Source organism: Strigops habroptila, chromosome 8, assembly GCF_004027225.2.
Source record: "Strigops habroptila isolate Jane chromosome 8, bStrHab1.2.pri, whole genome shotgun sequence".
NCBI lineage: Eukaryota > Metazoa > Chordata > Aves > Psittaciformes > Psittacidae > Strigops > Strigops habroptila.
In genome coordinates this window covers 28475731-28498381 of record NC_044284.2, presented here as the reverse complement: position 1 = coordinate 28498381, position 22651 = coordinate 28475731, and the positions used below count along the sequence as shown (strand labels likewise).

At 38.3% G+C, this 22651-nt stretch overlaps 1 protein-coding gene across 5 annotated transcripts in view; it reads left to right on the top strand.

Moving 5' to 3' along the window:
* Positions 1-20149, top strand: part of BCHE (butyrylcholinesterase) — a 53150-nt gene extending 33001 nt beyond the window's left edge. For 4 of the 5 annotated variants that reach the window (XM_030495704.1, XM_030495706.1, XM_030495702.1 and 1 more), the window contains exons 3-5: positions 9054-9220; positions 9509-9703; positions 17473-17558. In XM_030495704.1, the coding sequence (XP_030351564.1) occupies positions 9054-9220; positions 9509-9687 (346 nt within the window). In that variant the 3' untranslated portion in view covers positions 9688-9703; positions 17473-17558. Of the gene's footprint in view, positions 1-9053; positions 9221-9508; positions 9704-17472 lie in introns of all 5 variants that reach the window. The other variant, XM_030495703.1, reaches the window with a different exon arrangement.
* Positions 20150-22651: the final 2502 nt, after the last annotated feature.

Genomic DNA, 22651 nt, shown 5'->3' with positions numbered 1-22651 from the left:
GAGCAATTCTGGTTAAGATTCTATGTAAGTTTATGTTTTTCCAGGTCAAGAGGAGAAGTAAGGTTGTAGAAGAGATAAGACAGTTTCAGAGGATGAGTAAAAGGGCAAGTGCCATGTGCCTTCCTGTCTACTTATTCTTTTATTTACCTTCTATAGAAGTGACTTCCTCCTCCAAGGTGTCAGTAGGGTTCAGCACCTTCTTCCATTTACAAATAGCCCTCTTCAACCTCTACAAGTGAGACTAAAAACTATAGTGTCATTTGATTTCTTGCTGCAGCCGAGTGAGAAAAAAAAAAACCAAAACCAAAACAAAAAACTCCACAGCTTTGGAAAGCAGTTTTTGAAAGCTAAAATTTGTACTGTAAGAAAGGGCATAAGGACTTTACAAAATACTTTATTGGAACATCATTAAAAAAAATGGGCGAGGTGTGCAAAAATGTTCCTTTAGAATAAAGAAGGACTAAGCCATAGTATTGCCTCTCACATATATTCAAAAGTGACATAAATATGAACTGTGAATATTCACAGCAGAACCTGGAGTCCTGGAGAAGGTGTGAAATCATCACTGTGAATTCTGTCCAGGAGGAGAGAAGCTTCTTTTGTAAACAGCTACAGGTCTTTCTCCAGCTGGGACCTGATCCAAAGCTTTTGAAGTCAATCAATCTGTACTATTTGTTTGGATGTGGATCAGCTCCTAACTAGTAAGTTGACTCACCTAAGAAGGTGCTGGGCTGGTCTTCAAACACCATGTAAATTAACTCACCAGATGCAAGGCATGTTAAGCAGAAAGAATAAAATACTTTTGAAAGTTCTTTACTGCTTTATCACAATACAAAATCTAAATGTGTAAATGACCACAACTATATATTGTAGGTATGTTATATCAGACATTTGTCACATTTGTCTTAGTGTGTCTCTAAGCATCACACTGAATGGTAAGTATTTTTTAAGACACGATAAAAACATTTAACCACCAACATTTTTGGTGGTTAAAAATTATCTCCACATTAATATAAAAATTTCATCCATTTCCCTGAACTCAATTTGACTTCAAATCTCTTGTCTTCTTGAAGTTATACCATTAGGTTGAAGATTATTCACTAAGGCGTTTTGAGGTTTTATTATTATTTTTATTTTCCTCTTGCCAATCACTCTTCTCACTCTGACAACCTGCAGCATCACAGGACCTTTCCATTTTCAGAGTTTTCTTTCGTTTCTTTGGCCAGAAATGGTGCTCTGTGATGAGGAAGCTGTGAGGTTCAGCATGATCTCACTCTCTTCTTTACACCCTCTTCAAAATTGTGCTGAATGTGCACATATTTGGAATGTATTATCTGAGATATTGAGGGATCTCTGACTGTCAAGGCTTTAGGACTATAGTATAGGTTTGCTGAGAGGACAGGAGACACAAGTCTGATCTTTCTCAATCAGAGGGATCCAGAGCATATTGGGACAATGTTGTTATTTAAATCAATGTGGATCCTCAGTATTAATCAGAGATAAATTTAAAGAAAGGTCTGGTCATGTTTAATTTTACCAGTTGCTCGGGAAACGGCATTTTAACTCACTTTCAAGTTTCTAGTGACTCTTAGAATGGTGGGACTGCTGTTCCACACCCTATATGATAATCACATCTCATCACATGCTATCAAGATAGTGGAGTTTGGGACAGGGGTTCCTGAAATAGCACCATGTTTTGCTGGAACATTTTCATAGTGGAGGAGACCTACATGCAGGAGTGCCATTGCAGGTCCAAGAGCTTAGATATACACAGGCAGGGTCTGAAGGGCTCATTAGCTCTGGCTTGGCTGACCTGGCTCATTATTGCTCCTGTTACCAGAGCAAATCCCAATCCAGGAGCCAGGGATTTGAGGCACTGAGCTCCTACATGCATTGCAAGCATATCCAAAAGCTAAGGCAGAACACTCTGGATCTAAATTGCTCAAATACTGTATTATTTATGACAAATACCTTAAGACCTACTTTATCAATCGTTTATATATAACAGGAATTCACAAATAAGTACCAAGCCATGCACAAGCAAGAATAATTTCAACTTTATGGGTGCTTCACGAGGATGTTTTGAGCAGAACACAGTAAGACAAAAAAAGAAGCAACAGCTTGTTGCTTCATTTCCTGAAACTGATATCAGTTGTAATAGTACATACCACAATAATTTATAGTTTAAGACATTTAAACACACAACTTCTGTCACCAAGCTGGAATCTGGAAGGAATATCCTGAGCTTTATTTAGCCTGTGAAGGTGTAAGAAAGCTTAGCTGCAAAGTCCTTCTCCAATTTCTGCCAGTTAAAAAGCATGCCAGTTGGATCCTACAGGTTTCTTCAGGGATCAGCAGAAGAAATAATATTTACCTATGATATAACTTGCAAAGCAGTTTCCTTTTGCTATGGCTCAGGGGCACTTTATAGTCACTAGACTATGAACTCATATGTGTGATCTGAAAGCAAGAACTAAGCTCAGCAGAATATAATGAACTTCTCATAAACAGCTCCTTACGAAAAGTAATTTGAAGGATCGAAGTCTGCAACCTATCTCAAACTTGTAGTACTCAATCATTCATTACAGTAGGAATCTGAGTAAGGCTCAAATGTCACAGAATTAGGACCAATGATTTTTGTATCTTATTAAGGAACAAGTAAATGAGAAAGGTTTAATTACTATAGATTTTCAGAAACTGGTTAGTATTTTCTCACAAGAATTAAATTCCAATAAAACAGTGAGGTAGGGGGTGGTTGTTTGTTTTGGTTTTTAAGCTCCCCAGTTCTTATAGTGCCACAGGAGCGCAGGCCTGATACTTTGAGAATACTGATTCCACAAGGCTGCTTAGCGTATGAAACAGATAACAATGGATGCTTTCCAATCACCCAGCATTGCACAGGCTGACAATACCCCTGTCTGAATTGTCACCTTTCGGTATGGTAGTTTTTAGAGCTTGGTTATCATAAATGGCACCACTCACCCTTTTCACCTGATAGATTAGATGGCTGCTGTCTTTCCCATTAGTCTAAGGGGATAAAGACCTTAACAGAATATTAAAAAAAAAAAAAAAAAAAAAATATTAAGTGTGGCAGTGTATTTGTACAGAGGGCCCATCAGTTCAGCAAATAGGATGGTTAGTGATTAGCTGATATTAAGGAATAATCTGAAGAGCTGTCTCAAATGAAAACTAGCAAGATAAGTTTTTACGCAGTATCATATATAAAGAGCACCTGGAGGCCTGAGGCAGCACAGGTGTGCCTGGCGCTCCTTGTCAGCTCCTCTTCTAATTGGGAGTGCCCTTCTGTCCAAGTGGAAAAGAGGGCAAGCAACAGTATGTTTTCTTCCAGTATGGGGGTGTGTGTGTGTGGGGGTGTGTGTGTGTGTGTGTGTGTGTGTGTGTGTGTGTGTGGGTGGGTGGGTGGGTGGGTGGGTGTGGGTGTGTGTGGGGGTGTGGGTGTGGGTGTGTGGGTGTGGGTGTGGGTGTGGGGGTGTGTGGGGGGGTGTGTGTGTGTGTAAATGGGGAAGTTTGTCCATCTGGATTAGATAAATATATTTTGATTGGGTGTGTTGTCTAGTGCCAGCATGATTAATGGTGTTCTACATGACACAACCACTAACTAATGTAAACTAACTAAAAGCAAATGTAAAATCAAAAGAAATTTTTAAGATAAAAATTCTGTGGCCTTTCCTGAAAGCATATGATATCCCTGTTTTGACTCCCCTGAAGTAAACAGGATTGTTCACTGATTGAGGCATCAACAGGAGGGACTTGAGCTTTGGCTGTAGAAAGACTGCAGAAAGACACAAAATAGGCCGGCATAGCCCATCCCTTGGAGGAGCAAAGAGTTGGAGTCCAGAACTTTGACAGGCATCCATCGCATGATGTTAGTCGAGAGTCCTAACCATCATATTAAGCAAGCAGGCATGTGTACTTGTGGTGTGGTGACAGCTTAGTCTGTGGTATTGGTTGTTAATTTGGCATATTTGTTTCTGTTGTAAACCACATAACTCTGCTTCCAAGCCCTTACTCATGAAGATCAACTGTTGATACTACAGCCCAGTTGATGCCTTCTCATTCTTTTGTTCATTTTTCCTGAACCTTGGATTTCTCTGCCCCGTGCTATCTTGCTTCCTTTCACCTAACAGAAAATGCATATAGGAGACAACACAACCAAAATTTACAATGCCACTGAGAAAGCAGTTAATTGCATACTTCAACAAGCGCAAACTCAAAGCATCTTAACTACATTCACTCTTATCAGATTTTATACCTGTGCTGGCCTGCTGCATGAGTGTTTGCAGAGCTGGAGACCACACTATGCTGCTGGCAGCCTTTGCAGAGCTGCTCTGAAGTGACCTGGGGTACAACTGCATGAGCTTCACCAGCTCCCTTTGTTTGCAGTGCAGACACACACAGAACCATATATCACTCCCAGAGCTACCCCTGGGTGAAACATTTACTGCATGCCTCTTATTTGATGCTGAGCTATTTCTGTAATTCTTAAAGGTTTTGTAATGCAACTGTAGAAAGCAAATGAGAGATGGGGTTACTGCTGCTGTTGCATGTGTTCTAAGGCCATTCCCTCTCCCTGCTATGTTGTGCCCATGGTAACTAATGCACTGTAAAACACCATCCTATGAAAAATAGCTGATTGCCAGTGCTGCCTGTCAGCTATAAGGAATCATGAAAGAGAATAAAAATTATTCACATTCACTCTCTCCTCCCTTTAAACCAGTCATTTAAAGGAAAAAGGGCAAACTGGAAATGAGCATCACTGTTTACTTCCTGTGTGAAGTCAATAAAGTCACACCTAGGAGGATCAGGTCTCCATTTGATTTCAGTTCTTACTGCATGGGGGAAACTGAGGGTGCAGCGGCATTATCATAATTTTTCATTAGTCTCAGTGCGCAACCCATTCAGCTAATGGGACACACACCAGCAGAATGCCAGTCTGGTGACAACCCGCAGGAGGCACGGAGGAAGAAATTGCCTTATAGCATACTTGGTGTCTGTGGCTGGTAGGGTTGCTATCCTGCTGAGAGAAGGGAGGCAGGCTGTGCAAAGAGAGGCCACCTTCCCGCTGCTCTGCACAATGGGCAGGGTGGGAAATCCTCTACTGAGTGAACCATAGGCAGACAAGTTTGCTGAGCTCTTCTCAGAGCAAGTCAGAAGGTAGCCAGCTGCAACTGAAAAGACAATTAAGAGCAATAACACACTGTTCAGGTGACATCAGTGCATGCTTCCTCTCAGGGAACAAGATCTCTACGAACAGCTTCAGCCAGGCAGAACAACTATTTGTCTGTCTGGTGGAAGGGACTGAAGCTAAAATTGTGTTTCAGCCTCTGAATCTTTTAGTGAGCTTGGGTGGATATAATTCATCTGTGTTAGACAGCTAAAATGACATGGGTTTTGTTTTTCTTTTCCTCTAGAAATACACACAGCATGTTAACCTGATCCATTTACAAGTAGAGCAGCTAAATAGGAACACGGTGAAAGCTTGGGACAATCTGAGCTGGCGTGGGGTACAATTAGCATTTACAACACTCATTAGGAAGGTAAATCCTAAAACAGCCTAAAACCATTTTCAGAAGACTTAGAAGAAGAACCTCTCTGTTAAGTGGTGATACCACAGAAGAGTGAAAACTATTCAGACCTCACAAATATAAAGTATGTTACAGGTACTTTATGTCATGAATACTTGCCATAAAATGTTAGATTAATTACATTTGTTGTGTATGTGTACGATAAACCATCTGTAAAAGTAATGCCATGTGACTGTTAATAAATATGCAGGGAATTAATATTGTTATTTCAGGCTATATTGATTATATTAATGAGAATGGTAATGTATGTATGCTTATTATGATGAACAGAACTGTGTTCATGTTGTTGCATTTTCCATCTGAACCAAATTAACTCTCTCTTTCTAAAGTTGTTGAAGATTAGCATTAAATATATCTAAATGACCAGTGAATAAGTAAGTTCCTCTAAAACCCTCTTCACTCCTATGTCAAATCGAGTATATGTACTATGAGTCTCGAGAATATAATGTTATTGACAGTTATTGACATACAACACCCAAAGGGGGAAGAACCTGATCTTAGTAATAATGAGTAATACTAAGCAATTTCCACTGAGCACAAGATTAAATAAGGCTCATGAACTTCAATGAGAGCATGTATATGTATAAGGGTCAAACGTGAGAGCAGCTTTACTGGAGACTTAACCCACAAAGATAATCTGTTTTTCAAATTAATGAGAAAATAAGTTTGGCTGCCTTAAAGACATATCTTAATGAAATAATTAACTATAAATGAGCTGCTGTACCACTATCACAGAGTAGAGAGAGTTCAGCCTATAACTTCAGGGTATATGCAAAGTAAAAAAAAATAGCTGAAGTAACAAAACAAATCCTGTTTACATCAAAGTTTAAACACAGACGGGTTTTTTATTATGGTTTGGTTTTTTTGTTTTTTCCTGCCCTCTCTTGCATTTCTTCTCTGGGAACAATTCAAAAAATTGTATTTCTTAATTGCCATAAGACTTACTCCTGCAAATATTAAAGAGCATGTAGAAGAAGAGCTAGCTTCTTTCTAAAATATTCAGTGAAGAAGCTCACATTTTCTCCAAACAAAATGAAGGTTTTCCCTAACTAAAATTTACAGATATGGACAGAAGTCTAAGAAAGGTGATTAATGTTTGACAAGGTAGATGCACATGAGAGTGTTCTGTCATGGAGTTTCATGTCCCAAGCCCTTTCAGGATGCACCTTCAGGCCCCATTGACAGCACTGAGGTGGGCAAAACTGGAATGTATTGAAGAAAAGATGATTGAGTAGTACCAGAAGATGAAAGAGCAGAGGTTTGAGGAATTGATAAAGATGATAAGATGGAGGTTTCCATAGGAATTGAGCTTTGTGTCAGTAGAAGCAAGTTCCTATATCTATCAGCAAAGACTGTCCATACAAACATAGAAGGACAGAGACAAGTTTGTGAGGTGTATTGAATTCCTTTCTGTTCATTAAGGATATTATCACAATTCTTTTATTTTTCCATATGAATATTATTAAACTTTGAGTTTGGTGTAAAGAATAGGAAATTTTATAGCTTATTCTTAGCGCTGCAATTCTCATCATGAACTAATTAGTAAAATGGAATGAACAGCAATTGTGACAGAACAAGGTTATAGTCATAAAAACTTCTTACCTGTTCAAAATTATACTCCTGTGAACTCTGTTTTGCTGCAAACAGGAGATTCTTTTTAACTTGGGAAACAAATTTTCAGCAATGGAGCTAAGAAGGAAATTACTGGACATTTCTTTGAACAGTAAGCTTCCCAGAAATGCAGAGAGAATATCATAATCAGCAGGTTCATGTATTTCAAAATGCTGTGTTCACCTGACAGTGCTTTCAATCATTTTTAGTAAAATACATCTGTAGCTATTGTGTAATCCCCCCCACACCTGTAAATTATAATGTGGAATGTCATGATTTATTTCATAGCATTCATAGCATATTCAAAGCTGTTAAATGAATACTGACAGCACCATTAGTGTTCTGATCTTTAACTGAAGTGCAAGTCAGCTCTGCTTAAGTCATAATTCTCATGAGCCACAAATAGATGTGCAGATAAAAAGGGTGCTATAGGTTAATCAGAGCTGAATTAGTAAAGAAAAATCAGTAAAGAAGTGAGCAATTCAGGAAGTGACATGCTGAATCTCTTACTCTAATACCATTTCTGTAAGCAGCCAATTGCCAAAGACTCCAGAGTACTAAAACATGGGCTGGAAACTTGATTCATTCTGAATGAACTAAGAGATATAGGTATTACTTGAGCAGCTGAATCTTGTGCTCTGTTTCCACCTACACCCAGTACTTTATTCCCACTGCTGGCAAGCAGAACTCAAGTGGGGTCCTCACACCCTGATCTCCTCTCTGACTACTGCCTTTGGAAAGAGTCCAAGTGAAAAATAAAATAGAGATAACCAAATTAATATAGCTAATAGTGTTCTTAATTTATCCCACTAAGAATCATCAAATACTGTTGTTCTGCCCTAGACCCCAGATTTCCTTGATATCAACTTCTAGAAAAAAAAAGTTCTTCTGATTACACTGCAATAAGTTGTTTAATTTGTATTCTTAACCTCTTCTGAGCTAACGGTGATTTGTGACTGTTTAAAGTGTAAATCTACTACTTTTTTTCTGAAAATAATATTCTTTCTCATTTGTTCCCTAATGCTATGCTCCCCATTTTGTTGTTCTGCATACTTAAACCAGTTACTTCTTTCTCTCTAGTCATATAGATACTATGTCTAGTCCTTTATGGAGATGAAAAATTGAATGCCCGTCTATAGAGCCTTATGAATTCTGTTGTATTGCAAATATTTATTACAACTATTTTAAAACTAACAGCTGTGATCCTTTAACCTGAAGAGCTTGCTTTGTAAAGGGCCAAGCACTCAGTACTTCTTCCCAGTTTCTAAAAGATTTGAGATTGTACTTGTTCGGCACTTGGCTAAAGGGGCTCAACATACTTCAGGAAGGAAGTTTCTTCTTAATCAGGAATAATTGTTTTCTCTCCCAGTACAGCTCTCATCCAAAGTTTAGGCATTATATGTACCTTTACTTGCATTTTTATCTGAGCTATTTAGTCCAATCTATTTGTCTGTCTGAAGGGATCAGCAACATTCAAACTAAAACATAAACACTCAACCTCCCAGACTGCTTGGTTGGTTTGTTTTCAAGTTATCTAAAATAATTTACAGCTTCTGCGAGAATCTTCAAATTTGCCAAATGTAGTTTGTATACGGTTATTTATTAGCTTTTTCCCCTTAGCAGAACAGCCCAAAAGGGTAATATAATTTTTTTTTTCAAATGAAGTTAAATCAAATTTACCTTCCTTTTTTTCCCGTTACTTACAAAAGTATACTTCAGTAATTCTAAACTAACATATCGAGGCTGAAATAACTGTTAGATAGAAAACACATAATGCTTTATTGATGTGCTGAGGTTATTTCTCATTACAAATGAAATGTTTCTTTTCTCATTTAGAACTCCAAACGGGACCCTGATAAATGGAACAAGATGGCCAGTCTTCACTAGTACTGAACAAAAATATTTGACATTAAATACTGACACTTCAGAGATACTGACAAAATTACATGCTCAGCAGTGTCGATTCTGGAATAATTTTTTTCCCAAAGTTCTGGAAACGACAGGTAAAAATACTTTTATATAACTTTCATACAAGCATCACTTGCTTGATATTAATGTGATACTTGAGTTTAAATCTTTACGTTCCTGTTTGTGAGTTAACTTCCATGAGGTGTTCAGATGTTGGACAAAACTGCCCATGCTGTGGTAGGGGGGTGGCGTGTAATGTGTCCTATGCTTCAGGCCAGCAGCTCACTACCCTGTAGCACCCCGTTGTATATTAGGGCAAAACCTGAGGACAGGCCAAGGCCCAGGACTTCTGCAGCATAGAGCTTCTCTGCCTCAAAATGCAGATGCAGCCACAATAGGAGACATCAAAAGTGCTTCAGATGATCCGTCCTCAAGCTACCCTATGCAAGGGTCTGGACACTGCCTGGCTCTGGATTCCTGGGATACTGGAGAGAGGAAGAAAGACATTTCAGAAGGGGGAGCTTGCCCTGGGATTTCTGGAGGCTTTAGATGCTCTGTGTAAACTTCATGCATCTGAGGTAGGTTGTGGGATGTTATATTGGGATATTATCTATTATTTATGGGCTTATATTATTATGAAACTAATACACAGAAGATATTAAGTACATAGCTGCTGTCAAGAGGGGATTCTGTTCTACACCTCATAGGAGAGTGCATTGTGTTTTATTTCTAGAGTGTCAACCATTGATGACATATTTGTGCCTGACCTTGTACACAATAAAATTATGAGATTCCACTACGTAAAAAAATATAACATGTTCTCTGAAACTTTAAGCTCAGTTGAAGACAAAAGTCTCAGATTTTCTTTAGAAGCCTGAAGCCACTGTTTTTGCAAAGCCCAGCGAACAGACCAAGCCTCTGTGCTTCTGGACTTCAAAAGGAATTGGTTTTATAAAGTGATTTTGCAGCTCTGGAACAGCATTCTGCTGTTTGACTGGGGGGTAAGAAGGGAAAATCTCATTTCAAAAATAAGATACACTTTTTAAATGTTAATCAGTAATTTACAAGCTTTCTGTAAGATTCAGTTTGACTGTTAGTCTTAAAAATATATAAACTTTCATGGTGCACAGATGATTATTTCTGAAATAATTTATTCCTTCCTGATTTGAGCCTGTAACTGTATTATGGCTCAACTTTTAGTGCCTCTCAACTCAATAAATGTTTTTCAATTAAGTCAAGGGAAGCAAAATCAGTAGGTAAAATAAATAATTTATAAAGCTTACCCAGTTATTTTAAAAACACAACATGCCAAATTATGGATACATTTTAGGGAGATTTCAAAAATTCTGACAATCCCTTTATGCTGAGCCAGGAGAACTGGAATATGTTACATATTTCTTTGACCTGTCTGTGAACCCCCACTGATTAACGTGCATCGTACAAATGGACTGTGCATACCCAAATGCTCTGTGGTGGAACACAGAGAGCACATCACCAGACACAGCTGAACACATCTTGGCAGGACTGCAGAGTTGCTTTACATGGTTCTGTGGTGCAAGGCAACAAAGCAACACTCCGGAGATGCCAGGAGACAAATACAGCACTTTGCCAGATTCAGTAATTTACCACATAAAATTACATAATTTAAGAAATTCCTGAGCATATTTTTAGCAAAACGAAAGAATCATCATGCCTGGATCCTAACATAGAAGTGAGACAAGAATATTGTCGAGAAGTAGCGCTGCTTTGTCATGTATCTACATCTGTCAGTCCTTGAAATATTGTAACGGACATATTATCTGTTTCTATTTATGTTCTGTATACAATCTTATACAATTCTAACAAAGAAACCTTTAAGATTCTGCTTATAATAATCATATAATATCTTATATTTTAATAATTCTCTTCACTGAAATATTATTTTGCATTTCCTATCTCCTTTTATGCACAAAGGACAGTGCACGCTATAAATATATGTATTTCCTAATTTTCTGAGGTTCTATCTTTTCTGTTACTTCTTCCATTGAAATATTCTTAGAAAAAGAAGGCTGCTTTAACATGATATGATATAAGATGACAGAGAACAAGAAGTAAGGCAAACTTATGCTATCATTATCGCAAGTAGGGTTCAGATAGACAAAGTGGAATTATATCAGGTAGAACTTGAAGAAGACAATCGAACTTATTTTGGAGAAATTGCAAGGGAATTTCTCATGCCAAGTGGTCAGAATTTGGCGTGAATGTGCTTGGTAATGAACCACACATTTAGTTACTGATCCTTTCCTAGAACAAGCTTTGCTACACCCTTGAGGTCTTCTTGGCATGCAATGGCCAGCTCCAAACGTGTTCAGCACCTGAGTAAGCCTGTTACCATGACAGGCAGGGTAAGACAAGTTCCTTGAGGCATTTAAATATATGAGAGAGGAAAATATTCAGTCCCTGCCATCTTTATGGTTGGATATTTTTCATTTTCCTTAAGCAACCAAATTAGACATGTTCCAAAAAAATTGTCATGGTTATGGATTGAGAAAACTAATTAAAAAAAAAAAAAAAAATAAGCTTTACACATTAATGCAACAGTAACAGTCATTATTATAAAGTACTGGCTTTTATATTTCTAGAGTACTTTGTACGAATTTAGGAGTCAGGTGAAGTTCCTGATGACTGGAAGAAGGGAAATATAACCCCCATTTTCAAGAAGGGGAAGGTGGAAGACCCGGGGAACTACAGACCAGTCAGCCTCACCTCTGTGCCTGGCAAAATCTTGGAGCACGTTCTCTTGGAAAGCATGCTAAGGCACATGAAAAACAACGAGGTGGTTGGTGACAGCCAACATGGCTTCACTAAGGGGAAATCCTGCCTGACCAATTTGGTGGCCTTCTATGATGGAGCCACGGAACTGATGGACAGCGGCAGAGCAGTTGACGTCATCTACCTGGAGTTGTGCAAAGCGTTCGACACTGTCCCGCACGACATCCTTGTCTCTAAATTGGAGACATCAATTTGATGGATGGACCACTCAGTGGATAAAGAACTGGCTCAATAGCCGCACGCAAAGAGTTGTGGTAAATGGCTCGCTGGCCAGTTGGAAACCTGTAATGAGTGATGTCCCTCAGGGATCGGTGTTGGGACCGGTCCTGTTCAACATCTTTGTCGGCGACATGGACAGTGGAATTGAGTGCGCCCTTAGCAAGTTTGCCGACGACACCAAGCTGTGTGGTTTGGTTGACACGCTGGAGGGAGGGGATGCCATCCAGAGGGACCTTGACAGGCTTGTGAGGTGGGCCGATGCCAACCTTATGAAGTTTAACCAAGCCAAGTGCAAGGTCCTACACCTGGGTAGGGGCAATCCCAGGCACTGCTACAGGTTGGGCAGAGAAGAGATTCAGAGCAGCCCTGCAGAGAAGGACTGGAGGGTGTTGGTTGATGAGAAGCTTAACATGAGCCGGCAGTGTGTTCTTGCAGCCCAGAGTGCCAAGCGTATCCTGGGCTGCATCCAAAGAAGCGTGACCAGCAGGTCGAAGGAGGTGATCCTGCCCCTCTACTCTGCTCTTGTGAGACCTCACTTGGAGTACTGTGTACAGTTCTGGTGTCCTCAACATAAAAAGGACATGGAGCTGTTGGAGCAAGCCCAGAGGAGGGCCACGAGGATGATAAGAGGGCTGGAGCACCTCCCATATGAAGACAGGCTGAGAAAGTTGGGGCTGTTCAGCCTGGAGAAGAGAAGGCTGCGTGGAGACCTCATAGCAGCCTTCCAGTATCTGAAGGGAGTCTAAAGGATGCTGAGGAGGGACTCTTCCTTAGGGACTGTAGTGGTAGGACAAGGGGTAATGGCTTCAAACTTCAACAGGGGAAGTTTAGATTAGATATAAGGAAGAAGTTCTTTACAGTGAGGGTGGTGAAGCACTGGAATGGGTTGCCCAGGGAGGTTGTGGATGCTCCATCCCTGGCGGTGTTCAAGGCCAGGTTGGACACAGCCTTGGGCCACATGGTTTAGTGCAAGGTGTCCCTGCCCATGGCAGGGGGGTTGGAACTAGATGATCTTAATGTCCTTTCCAACCCTTACTATTCTATGATTCTATGATTTCTCAATATCTTCTCCTTTAATTTCAATACATAAAAGTATAATTGAAGACAAGTTAAAATTTGTGGGTTTGTGTCCAGCTTGATAACAATCACTAGACAGGTAAGCCAGACCTGTACATGTCTTGCGTGGGCTCTCAGTTCCAACTGGACACAATTTCTACACAGGTTTCAACCTTATTGCAGAGGCACCAAGAATACCCTCTGTTCCTACGCACCCCAAGACAAGCCGGGAACATTCAGAATTTAATATTTCATTTGAGGGCATGAGCGCTGGGGCAATCACCAGAAATTTTTCTAATGAGTGCTTCTAAAAGAAACACACAGAAGGACAGTAAACAGTAAGTGACTCTTAAGTAGCTTTTAAAGCAATCATATGTTAATTGTAAAATCATCTATGTTAGACTCTACCTCCTTAACACAATTTTTAATGCATCTAGAGCCCTAACTATTTATATATGCCTGTTTCCTCTTGATTATAGAAAGCTGCAGGCAGCCAACCTTTCCATTTATTGTTCCATTACTATTTTTGTGTGCCTAACAAAATAGAAAAATATGTATTATATGTATTTTATTACTGTATCATAGAATGGTTTGAGTTAGAAGGGACCTTAAAGATCATCTAGTTCCAACCACCCTGCCATGGGCAGAGACAACTTCTACTGGAGCAGGTTGCTCAAACTACCCTAAAAAGATTTTGAATGAGGAGGCAGAGAAAAGTTCAACCTTTGAACTTTTTTGAAAAATTCAACCAGTGAATAACAAAACAATATATTTGCTATGGTACTCCAAACAGTACCTGGATTCTATAGAGCTAAACACTCAGGGTAGTAAGAATATTAAAAATGTGACTATTTAGAAAATTCACCATCAGAATCTGTCTCTTCCACAGAGATAGATGCTACACTTAGTATGCATCCAGAAAAGTGGACGAGTCAAAAGTAACCTCACCCATATTATCACACCTACCGACAAAGATTTCACTCAGTACACCTATGGGCAATAAGCTACGTACCTTAATCTGATTTCTTTCTAACTCCAGTACCTTTTATCCTGGATCATATGAAAGCCCTTACAACATTTCATCTCCCAGAGAGCTCTATTGACTTTTGGAAGAAAAAAAGAAATAAAACTTTAAAAACCTGAAGTCCTTAAAAATACATATGAAATACACATGTTGTGATTAAAAAAAAAGCATTGATATTCTGAGTGTGTGATTAAAGAACACTGAATAGATATACTGAAGTATAGATACTATTTGTTTTCTTCTTTCTGAACATTTATGTAGAAACTATCACCATGAGAATCTACAGCATAAACTTCTAGCATTAATCATACTAATGAATCAAGAAGTTTGCAGGTACCCACATTTATGGACTGTTGAAGACATAAAAATTAATTCTAGCTTGTCATCCCTTATTAATTATGCTATATCATAACAGCTATATGGCCTTTGTCCCAATCTTAATATTAATACACAAAAATACATTTAAGATTACCACTTTATTGGCACATTTAGCAGTTTGGCAAATGATGTATGGAGATAAATTTAACTTTGCTATAATGCCATTAAAGTAAAGGTTGTATGCCTTTGTGGAAATAAAAGAAATGCCAGCTGTCTGCACTGACACGGCCACAGATTAAAAAAAAAAAAACAACTTTCATTTTTTGGTCTGTTAAACTGGGACCTTTCTGAGGACTGAGGTATGATTCATTGACTACTGAAATATCTCCTTTTCTTCTTGTAAACTTCACTGGCCTTTGCACTAGGCTAATCAGTATTAGTGTGAAGTTTGGGATTGCCTAAATGACTGCATATAGCAAAATAACCTCACTGTATTATTAACTGACTTCTGTAGTGCTGCAGCGCACTGTAGTAACTCAGTGTTCTGAGCACTGTCATTATCAGTCAAGTTGAATTCTCTAATCCTGTTGGGTTTGGGGGTTTTTCTTTAGTTGGTTTTTTTTTGCCTTACAGATGTCAGATCACCTAAGTCATGGGTGGTTGCTTCAAAGAGATTGATGCTGTTGGTGATAATGGTATGCATTGACTTGTGACTTCAATTTGGATCTTATCATTGGAAAACGCAAACAAAGCGGAATCCAAGTTCTTATTTCAGGGTTTTACTTCCCCTTTTGTCTTTTAGATTCATAATGGTGGCTACTCCGAATTTCTTGTTGTCTGCTTTCTCTAGCTGACTCACTTCCTCACTGTGATCTTTCAGAAGCACCAAAATATTTTATAATTTACACTCTTGAACAGTGATTTTTAGTGAAGATGTGTGTATGGTAGAAGTATTTCAGTTTCTAAAGTCCTTGGGCAGACTTCAAACACATCTAAACCTGAAAAATTAAAGGAGGAACAAGGGTGTTTAATTCATAAGTAGAAGCATTGCCTGGATAAACAAAACTGCATACCCATAATCAAGACAAGAAATACAGATGAGGCATTTTTCTCCAAGTAACACTAGTACTGGTTCGTACAGTAAAATACTGATCTAGTTGAAATATGTGGAAAATCTGTCTTTACCAGAGACCCTGGCTACATTTTTAAATTAAGAAACATGCAAAGGCAAGTTCTTAGAGTCAGGAAAGTAATAAATTGTGCGTGTCTTCTCCCCATAATTCTGATACCTGCATAGCTTACTAATCAAAATGTGGTTTTATTGTCAGCTGCATTTACACATCCTCTTTAATTTTTTTCTTTAGGCTGCAATTATAATTAAAAATTATCTGAACTTTTCTTTGATCGCCAATGTAACCAGGCTTATTTACATCTTTGAACTGAGGGAGAGGAGTGTGGTTTATTTTTTAATATTTTTTCCTATATTTGTTCTTCACAATTTCCCTTTCAACTACAAGCAGCAGTACAAAACCTCCCCAAGAAAAAATATCTTGGTTTTATTTCTGGTCTCACTGAAACCAAGGAGCAATGTAAATCTCATTTCAAAGTCTCATTAAATTGCCATCTGGATTTCCAGACCAAAAAGGTTTGCAAATGTTGAGCTAAACTGCAAATAAGCAACCAAAATACTGGATGCTTCTCCAAAGTAAATCTCTGAATCGGCTAACTTTCTTTCCAGAATATTTTCTCATCTGATGTGCAAAACACAAAAATATTTCATTTTCATGTAACCAGTTGAACTTGCAATGCTGGCAGATCATAAAAAAGGGTGTATTTATGGAGGAAAAGGGCCTATGCTCTACTGCAGCAGAAGAACATAAAGTCAAAAAAGCATAAAGAAACCATGGAATTCATTTCTCATGAACACAATTACCAATTTTTTTGGAAGTGAGCTATGACAATATGGGAGACTGAGATAATTAGGTCCAGAATGAATAAAGCATTCACAGATCATAAATAGTTTCTAAACTTTTCCTTAAAGTCTACAACTGATCTAAAATAATAAGCCACAGTATGTGACGGAGCCTACATACATTATCTTTCCTTTAGTTGTTGTATGGATTGTTCCTGCAAGGTCACTGCATTTAGTGTTAATTACCGTTTGGGACTGGAGGAAGCGATCCCTGTCCGTAAAATACTCTGGGAACCTTGTACAATGACATATTCTTATTACTCTTGTCATTCTCACACTCTGCCCTAACGCCTATAACAAATTTGGCAATAAATATTGCCTTGGGACACAGGATTAGTTGGCAAACATTTTATAGGCTAGAATGAAAAAGAGAAGATGGTTCCATGTTGACATAATGTGCATTTTACAGTATCCTTCTCCAAACTTGTGCCCCTTTACTCTTGAAACTTGCAGATTTATTCCACGGTAGGGTGAAATCCTGGCCATCCATTGAAATCCATTAAAACTAACAGCAATACTGTTGTTGGCTTGAACAAAGCTGTGATTTCACTGTATCTTTACAAGCTCCTGTCTCTGGTTGCATAACACAGTCTTAGGGATATGCCGGTGTAGACTGTGCTGAACCAAAGTAATATTTTGAGGATTAAAAAAAAAAATAAATGTGGTTTTAAAATGATAAATTTGATGGACAGAAGTATTATCCAAAAGCAACAAGGCTATATATAAGTATTTTTATATATCCTGTAGTGTGCCAGAATGATATCCTTCATTCCTGATGTAAAGACAAAGTGTTAATCACTGAGTTTTCAGTCATTTCAGGTTTAAGCAACAAAAGACCATCCTACAATGTATCTGGAGCAAATGACATTGATAATCAAAATTATTTTTCAATTAGCATATAAAGAGATTCAAATTTAGATTAATGTAACCCATTTCATGTTTTACAGGAAATATTGATGAAGCAGAACGAGAATGGAAAGCAGGATTCCATCGCTGGAACAATTACATGTCAGACTGGAAAAATCAATTTAATGATTACACTAGCAAGAAGGAGAGATGTGCAGGCTCTAATTAATATGTTTACCCTTTCCAGTATGTCCATATTACTGTTCATAAGGGAAATATACAAGTAGCTTTCTAACACATCTAGCATTAAATATGTTATGCAGATTAAGAAAGTGTTATGAACATAATTTTGGTTCCCCAGATATTTAATTTATATTTTACCTCATATCTCAATAAACAATATTAGGCACCCATACATCACTGGGTTAAATAGGACTATAGAGATTAAAGTCTGAAGATTAATGATGTACATATTATAAACACTAGCTGCTTGAATTCACACTTCAAAGAAACAATGGAATCTGTTATAGAAAAAACAGATTTTTTTTAATAGAAATAGCATTGTTTTACAGTATTGGCATGCAAAACACAATCACTTCTGATCTTTAACTGCAATGCCACAGCACTTAAAGCTTGCTTCAGACATAATTTAATTGATATAAACATAAAAATATCATAACTTTGCTGGACACACCAAATGGTATTTTCTTGCTAGACCAAAAAGTTTTAAAACTGCTATTAAAGGCTGAATAATTGCTTATTTATGGACAAATCTGCAGGACAAAGCCATAGTAGGAGAATATTCAAACTGTGTATTGAAGGCCTAAATCATCGGAGCTCTGTGTGCAAGTGCAATGGTGAAACAAATCAGAAAAACTGATGCCTCTGCTTCTGCTATCCTTATTTTTCAAGGAGTAAAGAGCTACAGATTCACAGACAACGAACTCACTGCTTTCCTTGCTCATGCACCCACCATCTTCAACCGGTAAATGTCTCTGCTATGGAGGTAGGCTCCAATTATGTTTTTTTAAATTTTTTTTTGGTCCACCAATTTGACATTTATTGGAGCATGACAGACAAGTTTTTATAGCTGAAAAGCAGCAGCAATCTGCGTGTCAAGAGGTTCATCAGAAATCAGCCATGAAAGCCCTCCTCAGCTGCCAGCTCTCTGCAGGAGAGTGAAACAAAGCCCTTGCTCCCCTTCAGGAAGGCTGGGAAGGATACCACTGCAGAGGGACATTGTGAACTTGGTGGGAAGGAGCCAGCTCCTCGACATGGTCAACTAAGCTCTAGTTGCCATGCAAGTAGGCATCTCCTGGACCCCTTTCTACCTACTTGATGTGAACCTCTTAAAAGCTTCTAAAAAAAAAAAAAACCAAAAGGAAAACCACCCCCCAAAAACCAAACCAAATCAAAAAAACCCCCACAAAACAAAAAAACCCAAGCAAAAAAAAAAAGGAAAGAAAAAACCCCACAAAACCTACCACATACACACACACACACACACAAAAAACCAAACCCCAAACCACAAAAAACCCAAAACAAAATAAAAAACCCCCAAACACACAAAAACCCCAAACCTTTGGATAATTCATCTTCTTATTTCCGTATTTCTGGATGGGGTTGCAAGTTGTATGCCTGAATAACACCTTAATTGGCTGGTTTTCACTGGCCCAGCTGGGAAGAATAAATGCCAAAAAAATGATAAACATAAGGAGTATGCAAAAGCAACAATCCGTCTCATAAATAAATTATCCTGAAGCTTTCTGTAAATGTAATAGCATTTCAGTGCATCTATTTTCTGTTCTAGCGATTGAAAGCTCTTGCAAAATTTCTTATCCGAGTAGACTGAAGAGATCTAGATAATGCACAGTTTTCTCTTTCTGGCAATCAGTTTGACCAGAATTTGACCTTACACTGAAAAGGCTTTTTTTTGCAGAATGGCCCAATACTGCAAGACATGATGGCTTATCAACTTCTCAGTTATTTCTAAGATAATACAATTATTTCCTGACTAAATTATGGAAAACCACTTTTTAGCATGGTATTTCCAAAACTACAATCAAACCAGTACAGTCAAAAAAGATGGTTATTTTTGAGGAAGCTGATTAAAACTTGAAGTTGTCTGGGGTTAAAAAGCTCTCTTTATTCAGCACTTCATGTTTATACCACAGGTAATTAGCTCATTATGTACACTAGCACAGTTACTACTATTAATAGTTGCATTGAGAGCTGTGTCAGTCTACAGTGTATTGGGTATTTATCAAATATTTTTCACACCAGTGATGAGCTACTGAAAAAAAACACAGAAGAATGAACGTCCTGTCCTTCATTGAGCCAGTCCTGCCACTCACGATTTCATTTATGTGGTATGCTTCATAGACATAATGGGTGCTGATCTGACACAGTGAGCCTTGACAGCACTCATATCACCTAAGTACATTTAAAACCATCATTTTTTTTATTTTGATATACTCTTCTTACCTGTATTTCACTATCTCTCTAATCAGCTTAATCAATGGGAAGGAAAAAAATCTGAGTAATTAAAATGCACAAACATGCTTTTGGAAGGGTTGGTTGCAAAGCAGTTTATTTTGCTGGGAAGGTGTGCTTTGTCTGTATGTGCTGTGAGCAAGGCTGGATAAGGTTTATTTGAAGACTATTATCCTTTCCACAGTATGCATACCATGCTTGTGACATTTCAAGAAGGAATAAGGATGGAGGGAAGAGGAATGAAAAGCAGAAGAAAATAAATATTAAACCAATTTTTTAAGTGTGGTTTTACTGATTTTCATGAATAAATTGCTAGCTTTGTTTTATTTATTTATTACATTTTTTTATATGCTGGGAAATAATGTCTTCATTTATTATTCATATGAAATCAATATATCATGTAGTCATATATTCATATCCCACACATGCAAAAATAGGAAAGCCTTAAGTACTTGGATATAAGTGGCTAAGATAATGAAGAGTGAAAAAAGACCAGTCCCCATTGTGGGTAGTTTTAAACTAAAAGTCAAACAAACTTATACTGGAAAGCGTTTGAGGATACAGTGCTATTGCTTAAAGTGATGATTACACATTAGAGGGATATCTCACCCAGACCTCACTGAAGATGTACTGTTGTAAATTAATGTTTTCCTTTTACTCAAAAGAGGCAAGAAACCAAGGTTTCTCTATGAAAACAGAGAAAAGGTGTTGATTCTTTCTTACCATTCTTGATATCCAAAGCAAGAATTCTGAATTTAGTCCCAGAGTCGCTGAAAGACTATAATAAAATGAACTGCAGTGTCAACAAAAATGTTGGCATTAAATCAGTTGTCATTAGGTTTATAAGCTAACAGCACACTGAGTAAATTACAGACATTTCACACATATTTTAGAGATAGTCATAAGATGACCGAAGTCAGAAATTTCCCAGCAAAAAATAAAACCAACAAGTTTTGCATTTTAAAAGTATCTTCTAAAGGAATTTAGGTTAGATAAATAATACTTTGCTGAAAGATTGAGTGAAACATAATCTTTGCTCCTGTTGGAGTATCAACAACTGAAGAAGTTGGGAAGTTCAAGGTACCTGGTCTAGGTCTAGGGCTGGTCTGAGTAACTGAACCAACCAAGGTTGAAGCTTCCTGGCTCTGAATAGGGGCCTTCAGACCCCAAAAGTTCTCTCTAGCACAACTAAGACACACACCCACATCCTCCAAGGTTTCCAGGTTTCCTCCCACTTGCAGATTTTACACTCATAGATTGGATTTTTGGGACAAGTGCTCAGGCCTTGCTATCCTAAGCCCTGGCCATCTCTCTAGGTTTATCATACTGATAAAGCCAGATTTCTGTTTAAGTGTAAGCCTGATTTTTTGGCCCTTTTTAGTCATTAGAAGCTTAGGCTATTTATAGAACAGAGATTACTTCTGTATACACACATAGATATATGCGCCCAGTTTAGATCTTCACAAGTAGACAACTTATATGCCCCTCTTAATAGCAAGGAGTAGAGGTAAACCTCTCACCTCATAGCTGGAAAGGTATCTTTGCAACACAAGGACTACAAGTCCTTTTTTATTATTACTGAGTAGAATGTTATGAAGTAGAATATTGGAGAGAAAATTATGTTAGATTATGGAAAAACTGACGGAACTGTCTGAAAATCATATATATATTTCATGATGCGTAAGCTTAATATAACCTCTGTAGACCTCACTAATGTTCCTATCACAACAGTTCATCAGAAAGTAATTTCGCCCATTGCTATATCCAGATATCACATAGATTAATCTGAACATAACATTAACAGTGGAGAGATATATATATCTCAGTCAACATCATAACATTGTCTTCTCAGGCTTGATTATGGTTCATGCATTTCTACTGGCTCAGCACCAGTTCTGCAACATCAGCAGCAGCTATTTAAAGGGTCATAATAAACGTCACCATACTTCAGTTACACCTGCAGCCTATCCAGCTAGTTAAGAGCAGCCTGTGCTGCCGCTGCCAAACGCCAGCGTGCCTGTCCAGAGAACTCTTGCCCTTCCTTCCCCGCCAGCTGGGTGGGGGTGAGAATGGGGGGAAATAGGCAAAACAAAACAAGAAATAGAAAAACAACTCAAAAGCACACCCATAAAAAACACTGAGGGGGATAGGGGTGGGGAGGGCACAGGAGGACAGGGAGGGGATAACAAGAAGAAAAAAAAAAAGCCAACACAAAAAACACCCCAAAAAACAAACAAACAAAACCAAAAACCAAAAAAAACCCCAACCCACAAGGGGGGGAAAAAAGCCCCAAAAAACCCAACCAACCCCAAAACCAACCCAAAACCAAAAAAACCCCAACAAATCCAGGGACAGAAACAAACTGGAGTGGGGGAATAAAAAGAAAAAAATCAAGGGGGGAAAGACCCAATACAAGCACTTCTGCCCCAGAATGATCAACAATTGAAGGGCTCAGTAGTGTACACAGAGGTACTAAGTATCCCAGTGTCTCTGTTCCAGTAACTCCAGCCAAAAAAACCTCCCACTGAATTGCAAAATAAGTTTAGGAATTTGACAGTGATTCAGAATACGGGGTGAAGAATGAGACTGGCAGGTTTGGCTCAGGCTTGAGGGCTGCTGTGGAAAACGCTACTGCCAGCTGACTACTTTCTCACTGTCTTTTCCAATCCATGGAACTACGGGCATTTGCCAAAAACTCTGAGTGCACTTGGCTAGCCAGAGAGTCTAAACCCAAGCACCTGTGTAACAGATATGTGCAGCTATATACGCTTACCACAGCTGATCCAT